The sequence below is a fragment of the Thamnophis elegans genome, chromosome 8 (genome assembly GCF_009769535.1).
Source record: "Thamnophis elegans isolate rThaEle1 chromosome 8, rThaEle1.pri, whole genome shotgun sequence".
NCBI classification, from domain to species: Eukaryota; Metazoa; Chordata; class Lepidosauria; order Squamata; family Colubridae; genus Thamnophis; species Thamnophis elegans.
In genome coordinates, this window is record NC_045548.1 from 9,926,409 (window position 1) to 9,946,943 (window position 20,535).

Sequence of the window (20,535 nt, forward strand, 5' to 3'; positions counted from 1 at the left end):
GCATGTAATGCACTATAACAGTTCATGCACCCTCTAAAGTGGACTGTACTTCATGAAAGCTAATGCCATAATGTATTTGTTAGTTTTACATGACACAAACTCTGTGTTGATTGGAAATCAAAACAGTTGTTTAAATATATATTATCTAAAAAATTCCTGATGGTTTTTTTGAAATTCTGAAGTAAATGGAACAACTTAATTTAACAGAAGCTGTCACTTGTTATTTGAAATAAGACTTTTCAACATTTAGTATTTCATTCAGTATGTTAATACATGAAAACCAAATTAACCCCAGGAAATCACTATCACTAACTCATCATTACTGATTAAAATTGCCTTCTACTGCTTAATCACTTGAATAGATTAAACTGTCAATTAAAGAATCTTTCATACACCCGACAAAGTTTAGCTTTCTTGTATTTTATTCTTAATATTAACAATATGAATGTTTAGGAAATTTGTCTTGTTCAGTGTAAACTGAGTAAGACTATGCATATTTTGTTTTTCAAGGTTTAGGAGCCAAGAATATTTTGGAAAAGCTCCATAACGTTATCAATTATATTCTGTCCTGAATATATTATAAAATCTATGTCTCTACTATAATACACTGGCAAAAAGGAAGTGATATTCTTAAATAAAAGACAAGACCCTTAAAATGTTAGTTAATATTTCAGTTTAATTAATGCAAACAATTGTGACATAATTGTGACTCATATTTAGAACTTCCATATATTATTACTTAAGTGCAGTATTGGAGAATGTGTTTAAAAAACAATTTGAAATGTGGGAATATTAATTTTTCCTGTTTAAAAGGATTTGCTTTTCCATATACATTCTGATATGCTCTATTTAACAATTAAAACCTGCTCTTTATTTGGGAAACTGTAACTTTGTTAGGTGACTACTAGGAACCTGGCATTTTCAGTTAATGATTCTCATTTTCTGGAAAGTGTTTTTTTAGGAATGATAACTCTTTTTTTTTTTTTTTAGTATGCACACATGTAATATTTTGGTGACTTTCCTTTTTTTAAAAAAGAATCAGAAAGCTCATATTGCATAGCTAACCAAAAAGAAGAATGTTAATATCTGTTGCTCCTATTAGATTAAAACAAACCCTGGATTTTAATGTTGTTGAATCTAACTATTTATTTAGCACAGCACATTTTTATTGCTTATATACATGCAAAAGAGGAAAATGCTTTCCTGTTAAGACTAGTTCATAATTTCTCCTTGTAGGGTTATTTAAAAACCATGATTATTGATAATTTTAAAGATAAAAGCAAAATAAACAGTTTTTGAAACTACTGCCTATTCAGCAGGGGTTTAAGTTGAAGAGTGTTTACTATTTTGTTAAGCTAAAGGCAACTGAAAGATCACACAATTTTTTAGGACTGTATTTTCACCCCTTTCTTCCACAGAATGTGGTATGTTCTCTGATACTACAGCTCTTAGCAGCTCTTGCTTTCAGCTTGGGAGCAGGACTCGAAGGAAGGGATTGTAAGTCTTCATTTTCTATGCATGATTAATTGAAAAATGGTATATCGTTTTTGAGAAGGCAGAATGGTTGTATAGAATAATTCTTCTTCTTTTTATATTGGGAAAGATGTACATCACTAGAGCTGCTCGGTAATTGGATGTTTCCACCTGACCAGTATTATCCTTCTGTTTATTTGCCTGTTCCTTCTGTTATGTTTTCTTCAGGAACCATGGCAAATAATCAGAGTAATTCTTGTAGGGGAAAGTTTATTAAATTATATGAAAGCTTGTCATTCATTAAGCTAGTATTAGACTCCCATTTAAAGTGTAAATATATTTTTAAGCTTTTAAAAACTGCCTTAATTGTAGCCTGTATTCTGACATTTAGACAGTGGTTTTAAAGCTGAATAAAATGGGAAAATGTATAATAAAGGAAAAAGGGGGTTCCTTCATGCCAAAGTGAATTTCATTAATAGAACACTCATAAATCTAGGCTAATCATGATTCAAGTTATGTATTAATATAAATTTGTGTTCCTGTATGTGAAATAAGATCTGTTTAATAGTTATATAAAGAAAATCTTATTAGTGCTAGACATGAGTGGTTCATTAAAGAACTGTACTGGACCCAATAATCAGAAATAATCTATTTCTGTTAAATCGTATTTTAAGGCTACCTAAAGGCATTGTTTTAGTATGCTTAAAGGTTTAGGAGCATGGCTGGAGGGCTTTTTGGGATTTAGTAGCTGTAAAATAGCTTGGATGTGGTAGTTCATAACAATTTTTCGTGGCAATATGGTATATGAATGAAACGTTTGCTTCTCGTAGTGGTTTCTGTGTTAAATACAGTGCTACTAAAGTCCTTGTTTTATATATGAATATTTCCTCCCATGCTCAGACCTGAGCCACAGTCAGAATTGCCTTTGAAGTGATCTATTGGAATGGGGTCATTTAAAAAATATACATTTTTATAAATGCATAAGCAAGACTAAAGGTTGACCTAAGCTGGATATGTCATCTTTCTTTAGAGAATATTTTAATGCAATCAATACTAGTGGATAGCATTTTCAGGCAACAGCTATCAAGAGCAATAAATGTATAGACTTCCTCAGGGTTTTTTTTAATGGCATTTGATGGTATAATTTCAAAATGCAAAAATAATTTACCATGAATTATTTAATCACTTAAACATATAGTATTGGTAAATTTTCTCATGACCAAAAGTCACATTTTGAATTATTCCTGATCATTTAGATTTTCTTTTTGTTGTTGTTTCATCGTAACATTTTTATGTAGCAGAAGATAAACTGTGATATGTTATATTTAGTTATTTATTAATGCAGTGTATGATGCTCAGTTCCAAACAAGATTATTATTTGGGTGGGATAAGCCAATAAGAAAGTGTTCTTAGTCTAAAATCTAGAACAGATCCATCCATGTAACAGACATACACATCTTTGTAGGCATTGTTCTGTATGTTCTTTGGAACAGTGGTGGGTTTCAATTTATTTTACTACCGGTTTACTCATGCGCTTGTGCAACGCTTCTGTGCATGCACAGAAGTGTCCGGGCAGATGGGCTGTCCAATCTGGGGCGAACCAGCAGAAACCCATTGACACACATGGCAATTCTGTTAATTATTTTTCTTGGGGCTTGCCTTCCAAATTCCTCACCATCCTTCTGAATCTACACCAAATTTTCTGGTTCTCTTTTATAAAATGCAGCATCTAGAACTAGACCCCATGTTTCAGATTTGATCTAATCATTGAACTATTGAGGTAAGGGTGCAAGAGTAGTGTTAATGTAGCCCATTTGCAGCGCTCATAATTACATCCTATTTGAAGTGTTCTTTGCAATTGCTGCAAAATAGTGAATAAAACAAATTGAACTCTCTTACTGACAATCTGGACTCTGATTATTAGATAGGGTAGGGTTTTTTTTTTTTAAAAATCAAAATGGAGTGTGGTACTTTCTGATTTCTGTCCATACATGTTTTAGAGGGCACAGAGATTGATGGTTAGAGATCCATGGTCTTACATTAGAGAAATAAAAGCTAAAGCTGAGAACCTGGTGAATACATTCCTATTAGACCATTACTTTTAGATCCAATTTGGACATGCTTCTAAAGTATGAATTGTAAAAGCATGCTGAAAGTTTAATAAACTTTATTAAATATTTAGCACAGATGCTTGATCCCAGTGCTTCTATGCTACGTTATAAATATAAAGAACTTTGAAGAGTGCCAGGAACTATGTCAATTGTGATTGCATGAAGCCTGAAGAAAGTGAATGGATGGAGAACTGTGTCTACATTACACAGTATTAATTTCTGTACTTTTTTGTATGTATATATGCAGATAATGACAGTCTCAGTTAGTAGGGATAATATATTTCAGTGCTTTGCTTTCTCTGAGGGAAGGCTTACAGCCATGTCAATATTTATTACTTCAATCCTTAAATTGACAGAAAAGCATATCAGTATAAATTTCACTATCCCAATGACTAGTCCCTATTCTCTATCAGATAAGAGACAAAAGATTGTCCCCATCCTAACACTTTTAAAATGGGACAAATTAAGGAAAACAAACATTCACCAGTTGCTCTCCCTAATGTGAGCTGGAGTTGGGACGATGCAGGTTGATAATTGTCAAAAGTCTGCTTTGGAGGAAGGGTTTTGCATTGATACATTCAGCTTATAGTTTGTTCCTTTTGGATTCAAGTTTAATTCTATTCTGGATCAAACCATCTTTAGAAGAAGCCTGAAAAACAACAAAGAGGAAGGATTGTTATATGGTGTAGTGGAAGGGAACGATTACAATATCCCTTAATAGCAATATTAATTTTTTAAAAATAAAAGAGGCACCCCAGTGTCAAAATTGCAGTGTTGTTCTACTTAAAAGAGGATACCACAAATCTAAGAGATTTTAAGATGATATCTTGAGGAGGGAGGGAGAAGTTTGTGAAGTATGTATAAATGTCAAAGGATTGATTAAGTGCCATTAAGTCAGTGTTGACTCTGAGCAACCACACAGGTGAATTACCTCTGTGGCAGTCTTTTTGTCACTTGTTTCCTTAGATCAGTGGTTCCCAAACTTGGCAACTTTAAGACTCCCAGAATTCTGGGAGTTGAAGTCCACAAGTCTTAAAGTTGCCAAGTTTGGGAACCACTGCCTTAGATCTTCCAATGGTGCCCCCATCACCTCTGTAATGGAATCCATCCAGTTTGCTGCTAGTTCTCATCTTTCTTTCTTTCTTTCTTTCTTTCTTTCTTTCTTTCTTTCTTTCTTTCTTTCTTTCTTTCTTTCTTTCTCTCTCTCTTTCTCTCTCTCTTTCTTTCTTTCTTTCTTTCTTTTTTTTACTTCTGCCTTTCCCAGTATTACAGTTTTCTCCAGAAAGCTAGGTTTTTACATAGTGTATTCAAATTTGAACCTGGTAATTTGTGCTTTGAATGAGAACTATGGGCTGATTTGTTTGATGATCCATTTATTTGTTTTTGTGGTTGTCTGTGGTATTCTCGGGAGTTTTCTCCATTGAGGCTTAAAAGAAAAAGTTGCTGTATTCTGTGGTTTTTAATAACTTTGGAACTGAATTATAATGCTTTTTCTATACTTGGCATCCTGTATCATCAATCTCTCTACCCTGAAAGAATGCTGGAAAGGATGCACCTAATAAGTTGAATAATCAAGCCAGGGTATTCATGTACATTTGCTAGAGTTTTCACCCTAAGAATTCTTTAGATTGCTCATGTGTTTTCCAGAAAGTATTTTATGCAATTTAAATTAGCAGCTGAACCATGTATTAGTTGTGATCTTTAACTGGGCTGTACTGTATTCCTTTCTTGATATAATATTTCTACTACACCTAGTTTCTGGAATATGAAGAATAAAACTACTACTTGAAAATACTCGAAAATTGGAACACTCTGAACAGAACTGATTTTGTAACAGGAAAATGTAATTTTTTTTTGCTACCTTTTAACACACTGTTCTGTCATGCCAGCGGGATTTGAGAATGACTAAAGAAAAGTAAAACATTATTATAGTATTGAAAGTAATATCAGGATTAGCCAGTGATTCTATTTATAAATGCAGAAACTGATAATTCCAGATTATAGGAAAAAACAAAGTACTGTAGATTGTCATGTTCCACATCTATGGAATCTCCTAACTGTGAATATGTTTGTTTTAAAGAAAGTATATTGTATGGCTAAAAATACGTCTAATTATATCCTGCTACATTATAAACTTGATGGTTTCTCTTCAAAGGTAAATTAGTAAGTAAATTCATTGCTGTAACCACAGATTGTAGCAAATAATATATTATGAAATATAATAAAAAACAGTAAAACAGTACCGTATTTTTCAGAGTATAAGATGCTCTGAAGTATAAGACACACCTACATTTTGGGGAGGAAAACAAGGGAAAAATATCTGCCTCTCAGCAATTTGCCTCCTTGCAACAAACAGTACAGACAATATACACTATTTATAGTGTTATATTTCAGACTATACTTGTACAGATGCTGTTAAAATTGATGTGCTTTCTGGAAGTTTATTTAAAAAAATAGCACTTTTTAAAACAACAGCACAGGGCCTCTTCAAATCAAGCATTTATTTTAAAAAGCTTCTTCATTTTGTTAAGTCGTCTAGAATAATAATAAAGCAGTCTTTAAAAAATAAGTTTAATAATTTGAACATTCTATAGGCAATAATAGTTGTTGACTTACCTCCTTGCAGCAAACAGCCTGATTAGCAGAAGGAAAAAAAATCTGCCTCCCAGCAATTTGCCACATGGAGCAAACAGCAAGTTTCACTTTCAATTTCTCCCGATTTTACAGGCTGCAGGGATTGCTAGAGCTTATTGAAGTCTCCGCAAACCCTGTTTGCTGCAAAGAGGTAAATTGCTGGGAGGCAGAGGCCAAAGGGTTGGGGCTGCTGGGTGGGGCTACATTCAATGTATAAGACACATCCAAATTTTCACCCTCTCTTAGGGAGGAAAAAGGTGTGTCTTATACTCTGAAAAATATGGTAATATTGTAAAGTAAAATAATAAAAATAGCAAAAATAGAAATGTAAAAAGGTTACAGCAAGATAAAACCAAAGCTACAGCTAAGAATGTAAGTTTCTTTCTAGGTTTCAATGACAGCAGAGAAAGTACAACAGTTCAATTTTTCAAGGTTGATCAGTTGAAATTACCACCAGTAATTTGGCCCTGATTCCATTTTAAGTGGGGCAGTGGAGAATATAAAGGATAATATCCTCTACTTTATTGAGAGTACAGGCATTGTTTGACACCTTGCTTACAAAATCTCCTTTTGATCGTGTGGTTAGCAGATAGAGAGATGCTAACACCCCTTCCAGGGAAGCACTCACTTTACTTCTGAGTTCAATTGAGAATATTCTCAAATATTTCACTTTTAACTGTTGTTTTAAAGGCCTTACCTACCTATAGCACTTAGACTTACATACCAAAGGGCTTAAGAGCACTTTCTGAGCGGTTTACAAATGTCAGCATATTGCCCCCAACAATCTGGATCCTCATTTTACTGAATTAAGAAGGATGGAAGGCTGAATCAACCTTGAGCCGGTCAGGATCGAACTTCAGAATGTGGGCAGAGTTTGCTCGCAACACTGCATTCTAAACACTGCGCCACCGCAGCTTATATATGAATCTGCCAAAGTATTATTATTTTATTTTATTGTTTACTTAGTAATCAAATTTATATACCACCCATATCACTATGACTTGATTTACAAATAAAAAACATAAAATTTATACAAAATACAGTATACAAAGTTTAAAAAAAACCAAAGTTAAGCTTAAAAAAAACCCCAACCCAGGGTTGCGTGTCATTATTGGATCCCCATGCTAGTTGACAGAACCAGATCTTAATTCTCTTCCGGAAGGCCAGAATGGGAATTAAGTGGTTGCCTACTGGGATAATCAGCTTTTTTGGTTGTCATCCTATAATTACAAGCTTCTTTGCTTGACTTATGAGGTATTAGCTTAATTTTTTAGAATACTTTCCCATTAGTTGAATTGATTTATACGTAACTCCCAAGCAACCCACTTTTTGCCGAGGTGGTGTAGTGGTTAGGGTGCAGTACTGCAGGCCACTCCAGCTGACTGTTATCTGCAGTTCAGCGGTTCTAATCTCACCGGCTCAAGGTTGACTCAGCCTTCCATCCTTCTGAGGTGGGTGAAATGAGGACCCAGACTGTGGGGGCAATATGCTGACTCTGTAAACCGCTTAGAGAGGACTGAAAGCCCTATGAAGCGGTATATAAGTCTAACTGCTATTGCTATTGCTTGATTGATATTTTTGGTAAATAATGCAACATATTTGTCAGCTGACTTGGGGTTGTCTCTTAAGATTTCTAAGATTTAAAACAGGAACTGGTTACTGTAAAGCCACCATTAATTCTAGAAATACCAACAATTCTGAAATCCCTAGAAGATGTATTTGCTTTTCTACATACTATTTCGGCCTTGTACATATATCAAATAAATGTAATCGCCGTGCACACATTTTACATCTTGTGGACTGGGACAGGAGGACAGAAAGCTCCATTTCTAAACTTGGTTTCCTTTCACTAATGGTCTACTTGGTTTCTCTACAGAATTAAGAGGAATAAGAAGCTGCACAAGCCTGTTTGCTCATTTGCACAGAAGTCTACGTATTCAGCTCTATGCTATATTTTGTGTATGGCTAACAAATGTAATACATAGATACAAGACAGTTAATTAATGCGACATGGTTAATATTTTGTGCCTTCAAGTCAACGTTGACTCCTGGTGCCTGAAGTTTTCTTGGTAATGTTTTCAGAAATGATTTGCTGTTGTGGCCCAGCAGGAGCCGTTGGAGCTGCCACCAGACTCCGACAGCGAGGAGCCCTATGAGTCGGCTCTGGAGGATGTGGAGGACCCTGGACAGGGTTCCGACTCCGAGCAGGGCGCAAGGAGGCTAGTTGGCCACCAGGAGGCACCTGAGCCTTGGACCAGTAGGGAGGAGACAAGGGAGAGTGAGCCGGAAGCCAGTAGTGAGTTGATCCTGGATGCACGCCATCGAAGAGCTAATAGGCATTGGAAACAATTACGCAATTACAGGAGGTAATTGCGCTCAGCTGGTGGTCATTAGGCTCCTCTCCAGACTATAAAAAGCTACTTGTGCACACGCCCCTCTTTGCAGAAGTCAACACAGAATCGAATGTCGGAGAACTTTGTATGAGCTTAGCAGGCTGGATTGCTGCCAAGCCTTATCTGTGTTTATTGCTGCCCGAGCTTGTCTGTGCTGGGTTGCTGCCAAGGACCTGTTTGCCTGTTAATTAAATGCTGTAATTTATCTCTGGCTCGGAGTGTGCTTTGGTGTGGAACGAGAGGGGTCGGAACAGTTTGCCCTTGCCCTCTTCTTAGGACTAATAGAGAATGATTGACCCAAGTTCACCCAGCTAGCTTTGTATCTAAGACTCATGGGTCTCATGAGCCCCTGGACATCTAGCAGTGCAGCCCCACTATAAAAAACATAAAGAAATAAAGGAAATTCATGTACACTAACTCTGTTATATATTTTACACGTGACCCAAGACAATTCCTTTTCACACAATGCTTCCCAGGCAAGCCAAAAAGGCTGACAACCCTGCTATAATGGATGGATCCTGTCTTGTCAACTTTGATACAATTTTAAAAGTCTGTGATTGCAAATAATTTGTAATAGAAGCAAGAATTTTCAGTAATAAACTCCAATCATCTTAAAGCTTTATAATAAGTATCTTCTAACTTTCCTTTGTATGGCCCAGCATAAATTATTTGCATTGATTTCTCCATTGTTTTAAACTGAAGTACGGCGTCGGAGAGCTTTGTAAATAGTGTTATTTTTATTCCTTGATTGCTTTGGTTATAGGATGGGTATAGGCAAAAAATCAGTGTAATTGAAAGCTAGGTGGCCTTTATGTTGAATATTGCAGTTGAACTTTGTATAAATGTTTGAGTAGAACCCGGAATTCATGTTATGTATTGAAGTACATTCAATTATATAGATTAAAAGAAAATTGAGGGGAAATGATATAGATCATGTCTCCAAAAATTTCCTCACTGCCATTTATAAAAGTTTAATTTACTTTTTTGCCAGTCCTTATTTTTTTATTCTGCTCATATTCTTTTCTCCAAAACATGCAGCTGAGAAACGTTATTGAAGTGGGGGAACTATGCCTTAACATTGTGAAGATGGAAAGTACAGGCTGATAACTTGAGCTGACATTAATTACCACTCTAAACAGGCAGATTGTCTTTCTAGATAGACTGTGGAGAAATCTCATTTCAACAAGATTGCAAGGCTTGTTTGTATTGATTAGAAAAACATTTGCACGTCTTTGATAGAACTGATTGCTACTGTTTAGCTGCTAGTAGAATATGTTATGTTACTAGTAAATCTTCAGAAATGCAGAGTTGGTTCCTTATTTTGCAAGCTGCCACTGCTTTTACGAAAGAAAGTCTAGGAACTGTTATGCCAAGTGTTTCTTAAAGAAAGCTAAATTTAATTGCCATGGATCCAGATGTTCTCTGAAAAAGGGCATTTATTTTGTTAAGTAGCGCAGGATACATTGCTTTAACACAATGGAAAGCCTTTGGACAATAGCCAGGCTGTTTGTCTATATCCATGCTTATATTTTGTATAACTTGTATTTTATACTATAATTGGAATTCTTTCTAATTATTAATTTAAAATGCATTTCTAAACATGACATTTAGAACTGAGTCCTTGTATAATGAGTTTAGACTTGCATTATTATGGCTTTGGTTTTGACCTTTATATTCCTTCTTAACATTTTCCTTTAATTCAGTATATTTCGTTCATTATGCATTAGACCATTTCATACATTTAATGCTATAGAGGAGTTTTCTATGACACTTTTCGGACAGCAGATTCCCCTCAAGAAGGCTTACGCCACAATATTAAAGATAAATAATAAAAATAAGTAAAACTGCAATCCAAAACCAGAAATATGTTAGAATATAATATATAGAATTATTGTCATACCTTGGTATTTGATTGCTTTGGAATGCGTCAAATTTGGTATTTGAAATCTAGATTGAAATTCAGTAGGCAGTAAAAATTCTGACTTCTGCTTAGTTAATTGCTATAAAAATGAATGCTGTCATGATACAGGTAAATATGATAAAATGTATGGAAAATATCATTGATCACAGTGTTCTAGTTAAGTGGAGATAGAATGACTACATAGACCTGGCAGACTGATGGAAAAACTGTAAATATAGATGAGTAATAAAATGTGCATACTACTGCTGAGAAGCAGCTGTCATTGTGTATTTAATATACACAATGAAATGCGAGGCAAAATAGGTTGGCATTGATATCTGCATTTCTAATTTTAGTAGGCATATCTAGTTCACAAGCTGGATGCCAAAAAAGAATTTTGAGGAACACATTAAGACAACAAAACCTACAGAATAGAAATTGCAACCAAATTGAATTATGAGAATTAAATATTTACTAAAGAAATAGAAATAGTAGAGGAACTTTATGAATATGTGGATCTGCTGAAGATATAGGATAGGAACATGTGCCATGCCTAAACCCAAAAATGATACAGTGAAATCCAGTTGAGTCCAAATTTTATTTGCTTGCATCTAACAGACAGAATCTTGCCAGACTAAAGCTATAACCTTCTAACCTAATAGATACACTTTGGGAGATTCTAGGGAGCGATTACTGTGTACCTTTTCCTCCCTCCCTTATCCAGTTCAGGACTGCACAAGGTCTTATTTTGGGGCCTCTCTCTGGAATATGTTGCATCTTCCCTGGAAAGCCACAATGGAGTTGCCCCCTTCTTTTCTAGGTGCATGTTCTGTCATCGTGCTGGAACAGAGTTTTTCAGAAGGTTAAGTTGAATGACCTTGTCTGTCATACCAATATTGGTGGAGGTGTGGTTTTCTCCTTGATAGTATTCATTAACATTCAGATGAATACTGAAGAAATATAAACGTTCTGAATATAGTGTGTTTACACTTGTCTGAAAAAGTGTTCACATTTAGGCAAGTACAAATGCACTGCAGGAACCCAAAATACCAGAAAAAGGAAACAGATCACCTATACCACATCTTCCAGCAAAATGGATACTCACACAACTTTATTAAAATTGTCTGACCACGCACAGCGAACACAAGTTATGAAAAAGTTAACACTCGCAAAGATAAGAACAACTCAGAAACAACAGACAGACAATTACAACCATATAGCATTATCCATCACTATAGGACAAAGCCAACTAAAGTCCTCCAAGGCATCTTAGGTAAACCAAAAGACTCAGGAGCCCAAAACAAAAAACAACACAACACAAAAAGAGTTGAAGTCCACAAGTCTTAAAGTTTCCAAGTTTGGGGACTCCTATAGTAGTATATAATAGCTACAGTATACTATATGTATACAGTATACTATATGTATATAGTAGTATATACATATAGCATACTGTACCTATATCAAAGAAACCTCCCGTGAGTTTAACAACACCCGTATTTCCAAGGCTAGAAATGGAAGATTGCAATGCGAGCTCCCTCCTGCTGGTAATCCAAACCTCCCTAACCAAAATCCACACTACCAAAAAGGAGCGACCGCACTTCCGCTCATCACACCCTCCCCCCAGTTACTTTTACCCAGCAGTGTCTCCATGCAAAGGAAAAGGATGGCACGAAATATGTGACCGTTTTTTAAACCAGTGGCAAAGAGCTCTCTCGCAAGCTCAACTAGAATTTGATTGGCGGGGCTTTTTCCCCCCTAACAACACAGTGCACGATCTCCCCGCCCATCGACGGTTTAAAAAAAAACTTTTTCACAAGCCAAGCTGGTCGGTTAAGACGCCAGCGGTGTTGGGGGGCAGGTGATTGAAGCGGCGTGCACCCCTCTCCTGGGAGGAAGGCGGTGATTAGAGGGGAGGGTGGTGACATTGCTTAAAGGGAAACTGCAGCTATTTCCAGGTTTGTTTGGGTAATTTCGTCCTCCTGCCTGCCCCAATGAGCATTAAACGGTCCATCTTCTGCTCGGCAAGTTTCTCCTTTCCATCTGAGAATTAGCTAAGGGGAAGCTACCAACCTAGGGGCTACACCCTCTGCAGCCAACACAATACACAATTTTTTTTCCTCGCCCTCTTAGCGCCCCCGCCGCCCCTTTTGCCTCTTAGCGCCACCCTAAGTCATCCCACTGCCCCACAGGGGGTGGTACCGCCCACTTTGGGAACCACTGGTCTAGGGCCATCTAACAACTGATGCGCAGCATTGTTTATATTAAAAAAGATCAGATACTGGATTGGTATATGCCCTCAGTTTGATGTGATCTACAGTTTGATGTGGGATCCCACTGTCACACTGAGGGGAGGATACTATGCCCCTTATACAGAGAGTCCCTCCGTATGAGGTGTGAATCCTATTCAGGATTATCTACTGCTTTTCATGACATGCTATATTTATGAGACATTTTTGCTGAAAAACAAGGATATCAGTTTTATATTCTTTTTCTTTTTTCTGGTGAGATTAAATATTTTTACAGTATATTTTAGTTGAGAGTAGAATTGTAACTATTATAAGTTAGATCTATGTTAAAACTGAGTCCATTAAAATTATATGCAAACTTAATTAACAAATTAGGTCGTTCTTTTCTGGCCATTTAATAGTGTTCCTTCTAACCAATCACACTTTAAAGATTTAATGCGCAAGACTGACTGAGAGGTTTAGGAATTGCAGAAAGGCTACATAAACTCCCTATCTTATTTCACTACTGATGGAAGGAAGGGACCAGATATTATATCATCATCATCATCATCATCATCATCATCATCATCATTAGTTTTAGGGATAAATCTAGAAATCCGTAAGCCTTTTCTTTAAAAAAAGAAGAAGAAAGAATTGCAGCTCTCCATAAAATAGGTCTAACATTTGATTTTGGGCTTTTTGTCTAAGTAAAGAATCCAGAGGCAAATGGAACAAAAGTAAAATACACAAACTAACCTAAATGCTGATGTCCCTGGCTGAGAAAGGCTCCCCTTCACAGTGGAGTAGGCAACTTTTTAAGAGCTACTTTAGGATTTTCTTTGTCTAAGGATTATAAGAGATATGACTTTATGATATCACGAAAATGGCCGCTGCTGGTATTTGGGGATTTTTTTTCTGGGGGGGGGGGAGGTTTACATTTTGAGAAGACGACTATAAGGGGCAGAATCAGTTTAATACGTGCGTTGTATTGTATTGTATTGTATTGCATTGTATTTGTCTTGTATGCCGCCCACTCCCGAAGGACTCCGGGCGGCTCACAATAGACAAGGGAAGGGGGATAAATAGACAAAGACAACACTTTAAAAACACAACATTCACAATTTCCGTGGGGGTGGATGTTTCACAAGCCCCCCCGGCCTGCTGGAGCAGCCAGGACTTGGTGGCTTTGCGGAAGGCCGGGAGGGTAGTAAGGGTCCGGATCTCCACGGGGAGGTCATTCCAGAGGGCTGGAGCTGCAACAGAGAAGGCTCTCCCCCGGGGAGTCGCCAGCCGACATTGGCGTTCCACAGTTTGGGGAATATAAATCATTGCAAAGAATGCAGTAAGAGACTTAACTACCATGACGTACTGCAATTCCGTATTAAAAAATCTGACACTGGCCTATTTGGTATTGAATTGTTTTGCGAGCTAGCATTGAAATAAGTCTTGGATAATTAAGAAATGTCAAAACCTGAGAGATAATTATTTGCTTTACAGTATTTTCTATTTTAATCACATGAGTTTATTGAGATACAGTTGTGTATAAAATGCTCCTTTTAAGTGCTGAAATAACAGAATGTATTTCCCTATTTCAGCTGAACTTGATACAGAGCATGTTCAGAAAGTGCTGGACATGGAGCATACCCAAGAAATGAAGCTAAAGGAGCGGCAGAAATTCTTTGAAGAAGCTTTCCAGCAGGACATGGAACAGTACCTTACCACAGGCTATCTGCAGATAGCTGAAAGACGGGGCAAGTATTGAAAGTTTTCATTTTAAGACTCCAGGTAAATCTTTCTCCAGCTAAATCACAAAGTAGACTCGCTGAGCTTTCCCAGCATTCCGTTGGATTTTATACTCTTTTTACGTCTTCCATACTATAAAGGTAGAGGTTCCCCTTGCACATATGTTCCCGACTCTAGGGGACGGTGCTCATCTCCATTTCAAAGCTGAAGAGCCAGTGCTGTCTGAAGACGTCTCCGTGGTCATGTGGCCGGCATGACTTAACGCCAAAGGCATATGAAATATCGTTACCTTCCCACCAAAGTGGTCTCTATTTTTCTACTTGCATTTTTTACGTGCTTTCAAACGGCTAGGTTGGCAGAAGCTGGGACAAGTAACGGGAGCTCACTCCATTACACAGCACTAGGGATTTGAACCACCGAACTGCCGACCTTTCTGATCAATAAGCTCAGCGCCTTAGCTGCTGAGCCACCACATCCCACCTTCCATACTATAATCTTACTCAACAAGGTTAGGATGAGTGATGTGCTCAAGGGTGCTCCTTTTCAAGAAACGAGATTAGTTGATATTAAGCATAATCAGAATAAAAAATGGTGTGTCCTCTCTTACACTTTTGCTCTAGTTGTAAGACTAGAGTGGCCATTGTGACAGTTGGAATTAATGTATTTTGCATTGCGTCAAACTGTAAACAGAAGTTACAGTTTATGTCTCCTATTTAACTATTTTCTTGCAAATCAGTGAGCTAGATGGCAGAAAGTACAGCTGAAACTTGCTGAACTGTAACTTGTATCTTGCTTCTCATCAAGAGAAAAGATTAACCAGAAATCGGCTCTACCCCAAAGGAACCAAGTAAATAAAGAAGAATTCTGCTTCTAATGGGAGAGTGCATTAGCAGGATGTGAACACATAGGGCTCTTACTGGAGTTCCCCATGTAACTATTACTGTGATTACTGTTGTCTTTGATATCTCCAAATAACCGCTGGAACAAGACATTGACATTTGCATTACATTACCTTTTTCATGGAAGCTGCATTGCTGTTTCCTGTATTGATTAGTTGCATGAAGAAACACTGTATAAAAATACTCTTTTATCTGGTCCGAGCTTTGTTTTGTTCTACTTAATTAGATCATGCAAGAGAAACACTTCCTGTCTTTTTAACAGCATATATAATTATGTCTTTCCTTAAGAATATTCTGCCTTGAAGGATGTTTATTTTCGGCCTAAAGGTAAACTGTTCCTAATTCAAGACTTAACCTTATACCAATCCATATCCCCTTTTCTTTTTATATCAGGCCATGCGGTGTTTTTTCCCTTCCTCCTAGGGCCATGATGGTGAACCTATGGCATGTGTGCCACAGGTGGCATGCGGAGCCATATTTGCCGGATTGGTAGCCCTTGCTCCGGTGTGCATGCACGCGCTGGTCAGCTGATTTTCGGCTTTCCGGAGGGCCGGGGGAGGCGGTTTTCGCCCTCCCCAGGCTTCAGGAAAACTTCCAGAGCCTAGAGAGGGCAAAGAACAAGCCCAACCGGAAGTTCGGGAACAACTTCCGGTTGGTGCCGTGGGCCTGTTTTTCGCCCTCCCCATGCTTCATGAAAGTCTCCAGAACCTGGGGAAGGTAAAAGTTCCCCCCGCATGGGGGGGTCGCTCGTGCATATGTGTCGGCACATGCACGCGATTGTCGCACGTACACAGTTTTGGCACACCTTTAGAAAAGGTTACCATCACTGTCCTAAGGATAATAGATTCGGCCCCTTCACAATGTTGGATAAGGTTCCAGTAACTTTGTTGCATGTTATACTTGAAACTTCTGGAATGTAAAACAGGTGGATAGAAAAGTTACTTAGTGCTTCTATTAGTTAGTGGAAAATGGGACAGGAATGTGAAGAACTCTGTGGGTATTCTGTTGTTTCCTGGAATGTCTAATCCTGAGAGTGATTAGTTTTCTATAAATCTGGATCATTGATTATAGTAGTAGTAGGAGTGCCTTTACATCAATATGTTAAGGGGACATTCTGGGAAACATAGAACCTCTCCATCACGAAATTTGATAGCTGCAGTATAAATCTCCATGTAATCATTCAATTATAATTACATTTTATTTGACTCTGTTAGAAACTTCCAAGAAACTATCTCAATTCTTTACAATGGGTTTCAATAAACTGTTACTCCAAACTATTTTTCTGAGACTCATAAGCCCCGATTCATCCTTTCAGGCATAGAGAAGAAAATGGGGGTAAAAATTAAATTTTACAACCACAAATTCCTAAATATGGGTAAATTTGCTGACTTTATTTATTTATTTTTAATTTCAGAGCCAATAGGGAGCATGTCTTCCATGGAAGTGAATGTGGACACGTTGGAACAAATGGACCTCGTCGATATGTCGGATCAAGAAGCCTTAGATGTCTTCCTTAATTCTGGAGTAGAGGATAGTTCTTTGCTATCTGCAGTGATCGGTAGTTGTTTCTCATTGTATTAAATGAACAAACACAGTAGAGCTAATTGAGTCTTTCTGGTGGGATAGATTAATTTTAAATCAAGAGATTTTTCTTCTTCTTGTAATCAAAGGATGTGCTAGATGCAAGGCTACTTGATGTCATACTGCTGTATGGCTTAGAAGATGCTTTCTTATGGGGGGGTCTCATTTATGCTATCAGAGTTCACCCATTATACTTACAAAGTTTAAGTTTTCTGCTGGCAGCCTGTTAAATTGTAGGAAACGATGGAGCTATAAAATCCAGAGCCCCTGATTCAATTGGACTCTAGTTGAGATTATCAATATTAAAATAAGCCAGATAAAATGAAGACAGTATTAACAAAACAACCCAATTATAACAAGATCAGAATCACACAAACCCACTTTTATAAAGAAATAAACTAATTTTATGTGAGATACAGTATTACAAAAAGCCAGGTGTTTGATCACGTCTTCCTTTTTCTCCTACAGAATTTGGGTACATTGATAATTTGAGCACCTGTCCGATAGCAGAAGGGAGACATAAAAGTTCTTTTGATGAGCTACGTAATTGGGCTTAAAAGGTTTAAACACATTTGCTTTGCATATAATAATAGAGCAAGATATACAGCTGCAGCTGACTCGCATGAACATGTCAGTTAATAAGGAATCTCAGGAAACTGGTTTTCCAGCAAGATGGATAATAGTCTATCATATTATGTTCAAAAGAAGGCTCTCTGATGTCTAGGCAATTCCAAGATAGCAAGAGAGCTACTGGAAACTACATATAAAATCATTTTGCATTTGTACACTCAAATGTGGTTTTAGATTCGTGTCTTCCTTGTTCATGTTGCATTGATAAAAAGAGCTCCAAGGAAAGACCTCATTTGTAATGCAAAGCTCTGTATGTGCTTCAGAGTGCCCAGGGCTCTCTCTCTCATAGTATTAGTCAGCCACTATCTGAAGCAGCAGCATCTTTTCACATTCTCCTTATAGATATGGCGCAGTTCTGTAAAAATAATCAGGTTGGCTTAAGGAGTTGCTGAAGGGTGCTAATGTATACTAAGATCTGAAAGACATTTTCTTTCCCTGCAAATCCAAAGTCTGTGTAAGCCCTAGTATTTATCAAAGATTGTTAAGGGAGCCACAAGCCACCAAAAAAAAAAAAAAAGTTAGCCAAAATCGCTAATCAAATTCTACTTTGTGGAGTTCAGACTCCTGAGACATGGATGCTTTTGGCAAACACGTAGAGAAATATTTCTCAAGAAATTGGATTGTTCCAATTTTTTAAAAAAATAAATATGGGCCTAATGGACACCAATAGAAGTCCTCCAATTACTCTCTAGGGCAGTGTTTCTCAACCTTGGCGACTTTAAGTCCTGTGGACTTCAACTCCCAGAATCCCCCAGCCAGCTATGCTGAGTTGAAGTCCACAGGACTTAAAGTCGCCAAGGTTGAGAAACACTGCCCTAGGGGAATCACATAAAAAATTTGGCCAGAGGCCTTCTTTTATGAAAACCCCCAATTTATGTCTGTCCTTTCTTCCTTATCTTTTCACCATTTTAAAAATATTTGAAGAAAGATTCTTTAGTTGGTTCACCAGCAAAAAATAACCTCCCCTAATATAGAGTATGACCACTTCTTTTTTTAAAATATGAAATAAACGTTGGAGAAGAGATAATTAGTGAATGAAAAGCACTATAATCTTTACTCCCATTCTTTCACCCTGTTTACTTTTCCTACATTAAAAAAAGGAATATTGTACTAGTTACATGTTTTTATTTGTAACATGTATTCTTGCAAAGCGCATAAAATGAACATGTAATTCGAGTACCTGTAACTCAACTTCTTCAAGTAGTGATGACCAAGAATCCAGCTAGCCCATCTGCATGGCCCATTTGCTGTTCCAGGTTCCTTTTCAGGGATCTGCTGCATCAGAAACTATGAGAGTTTAGTGAGAGCATGCCAATTATGCCTGATATTCACAGAGGATAGGACTCCCACCAAAACAGCTATTATAAAGTTGGGAGTGCCCTCAATGTTGCTCTGTGCAGGATTCAAAACTTGCCTTGGTTCAAAGACCAAAGGAGAAATTTCAACAGTAGAAACATCTATTGGTCTTGGGATCCCACCCCCCCTCCACATATGCTGATGTATCTCAATATTATTTATTAAAGTGGTATGTCATCTTTCTCACTGATAAGGAAGGCAATTATGTGCCTTATATGGTTACTCTAAACTTTCTGGCACGTTAATTTTAAAAACCATGCAGAAATTGCAGGCAAAATGTATAGTAAAGCAGCTTTGCTAAATAAAGGTAGATCAGAGAGTGTTGGGGGTCAGTGGGAAAGAGGAAAGTTAGCCCTGGCTGTCCTTATAATGTCTCCTTTTTGGCATTCTCTTGCACTTATTTGTAGTCTACTTATCTAAGATAATCAGTGAGATCAGAAAAAGAAGGTAGAATACTGGTAGGAAATCCATTTTTTGTGGGGTAAGCGGTATACTCTGTTTTCCAAAATCAGAGGTGATTATCCAGATCACTTTTCACAAGGAAGCCACTTTTCATTTTGAAGCACTTAATTTTGATCTGCAGTTGCTCTAGAGGTCTTTATTTAAAATTGATTGTTCTGGCCTATTTTACGAAGGCAGAGATTGTAAAGCATGCCTATATTTTCATCTTGGAGTAGTTCTACAATCATTGATATGAAATCATATAGCTTGTATAGCTTGCTTTATAAATTGTCCTAACAAAAAAAAGAGCTAGTTAGATCCCATGACAAATATTCATTATATACCGTAATAACCAGCTATTCAATTGTATCTTTTTTTAAAAAAAATAATCTTTTTGTTTTTGAAGGGTCAGATTCCAGCACCCATCAAAATGAAATCAGTTTTCAGGTTCCCACTAAGTCGGAGCTGGGCGAGAAGTTCGCTTCGGAAGCACCTGGGACAGATGCTACTAGCCAAGATGCCTGTGAAGGAGACGCCCCGGAGGTCCAGTTAGATGAGGAAGATGTGCAAGTCGACACCGCCCTTGTGAATACAGAAACGAAGAGCCCCTCCTCACATGTCAGCGATGAGAGTGATTAACAGACCGAGGCGTATCACACTGCCCTATAGGAATTAAGACTGGAGTGAATGAGAAAAGACGTAATTGGCAGAGCTTGTCATGTTTTATCTTCAGAGAGATAACTGTATGCAGTCATAGAAAATAATGTGTTTTTATATTAAAAGCATTCTGAAAGCACACCCATTAAGCAATAAACTCTTGCCTTTGGAACAATTTAACTTTCCATGTCGATGCTTGCTGAAAAGGACAAATTGTGAATAGAGTTACTTTACAATCTTCAGTAGAACTATAATACGGAGATAATTTTAAGCCTTTGTGGTAAGTTAGTATATTTTTGTTCCTAAAAGACTGAATATAAAAAAAAAGGTGTTTATCATGCAATGGAGAATAGGCTATAGTTATTTGGAACAAGAGAGATTGAATGGATATTTACATTAAAGAATTAGAAAGGTAAAAGTCCCTGTGTATGCTGTATCTCTATAAAAAAAAGATAAAGCTGGACGTGTATAAAGTACTTGCTATTCTATGTG

At 37.2% G+C, this 20,535-nt stretch overlaps 1 protein-coding gene across 1 annotated transcript in view; it reads left to right on the forward strand.

Annotated features, from left to right (window-relative positions):
• Positions 1–20,223, forward strand: part of DTNBP1 (dystrobrevin binding protein 1) — a 43,151-nt gene extending 22,928 nt beyond the window's left edge. Inside the window, exons 8-10 of the mRNA XM_032222827.1 lie at positions 14,332–14,487; positions 16,793–16,936; positions 19,793–20,223. Coding sequence (XP_032078718.1) covers positions 14,332–14,487; positions 16,793–16,936; positions 19,793–20,025 — 533 coding nt within the window. The 3' untranslated portion in view covers positions 20,026–20,223. The remainder of the gene's footprint in view (positions 1–14,331; positions 14,488–16,792; positions 16,937–19,792) is intronic.
• The last annotated feature ends 312 nt before the right edge of the window (positions 20,224–20,535 follow it).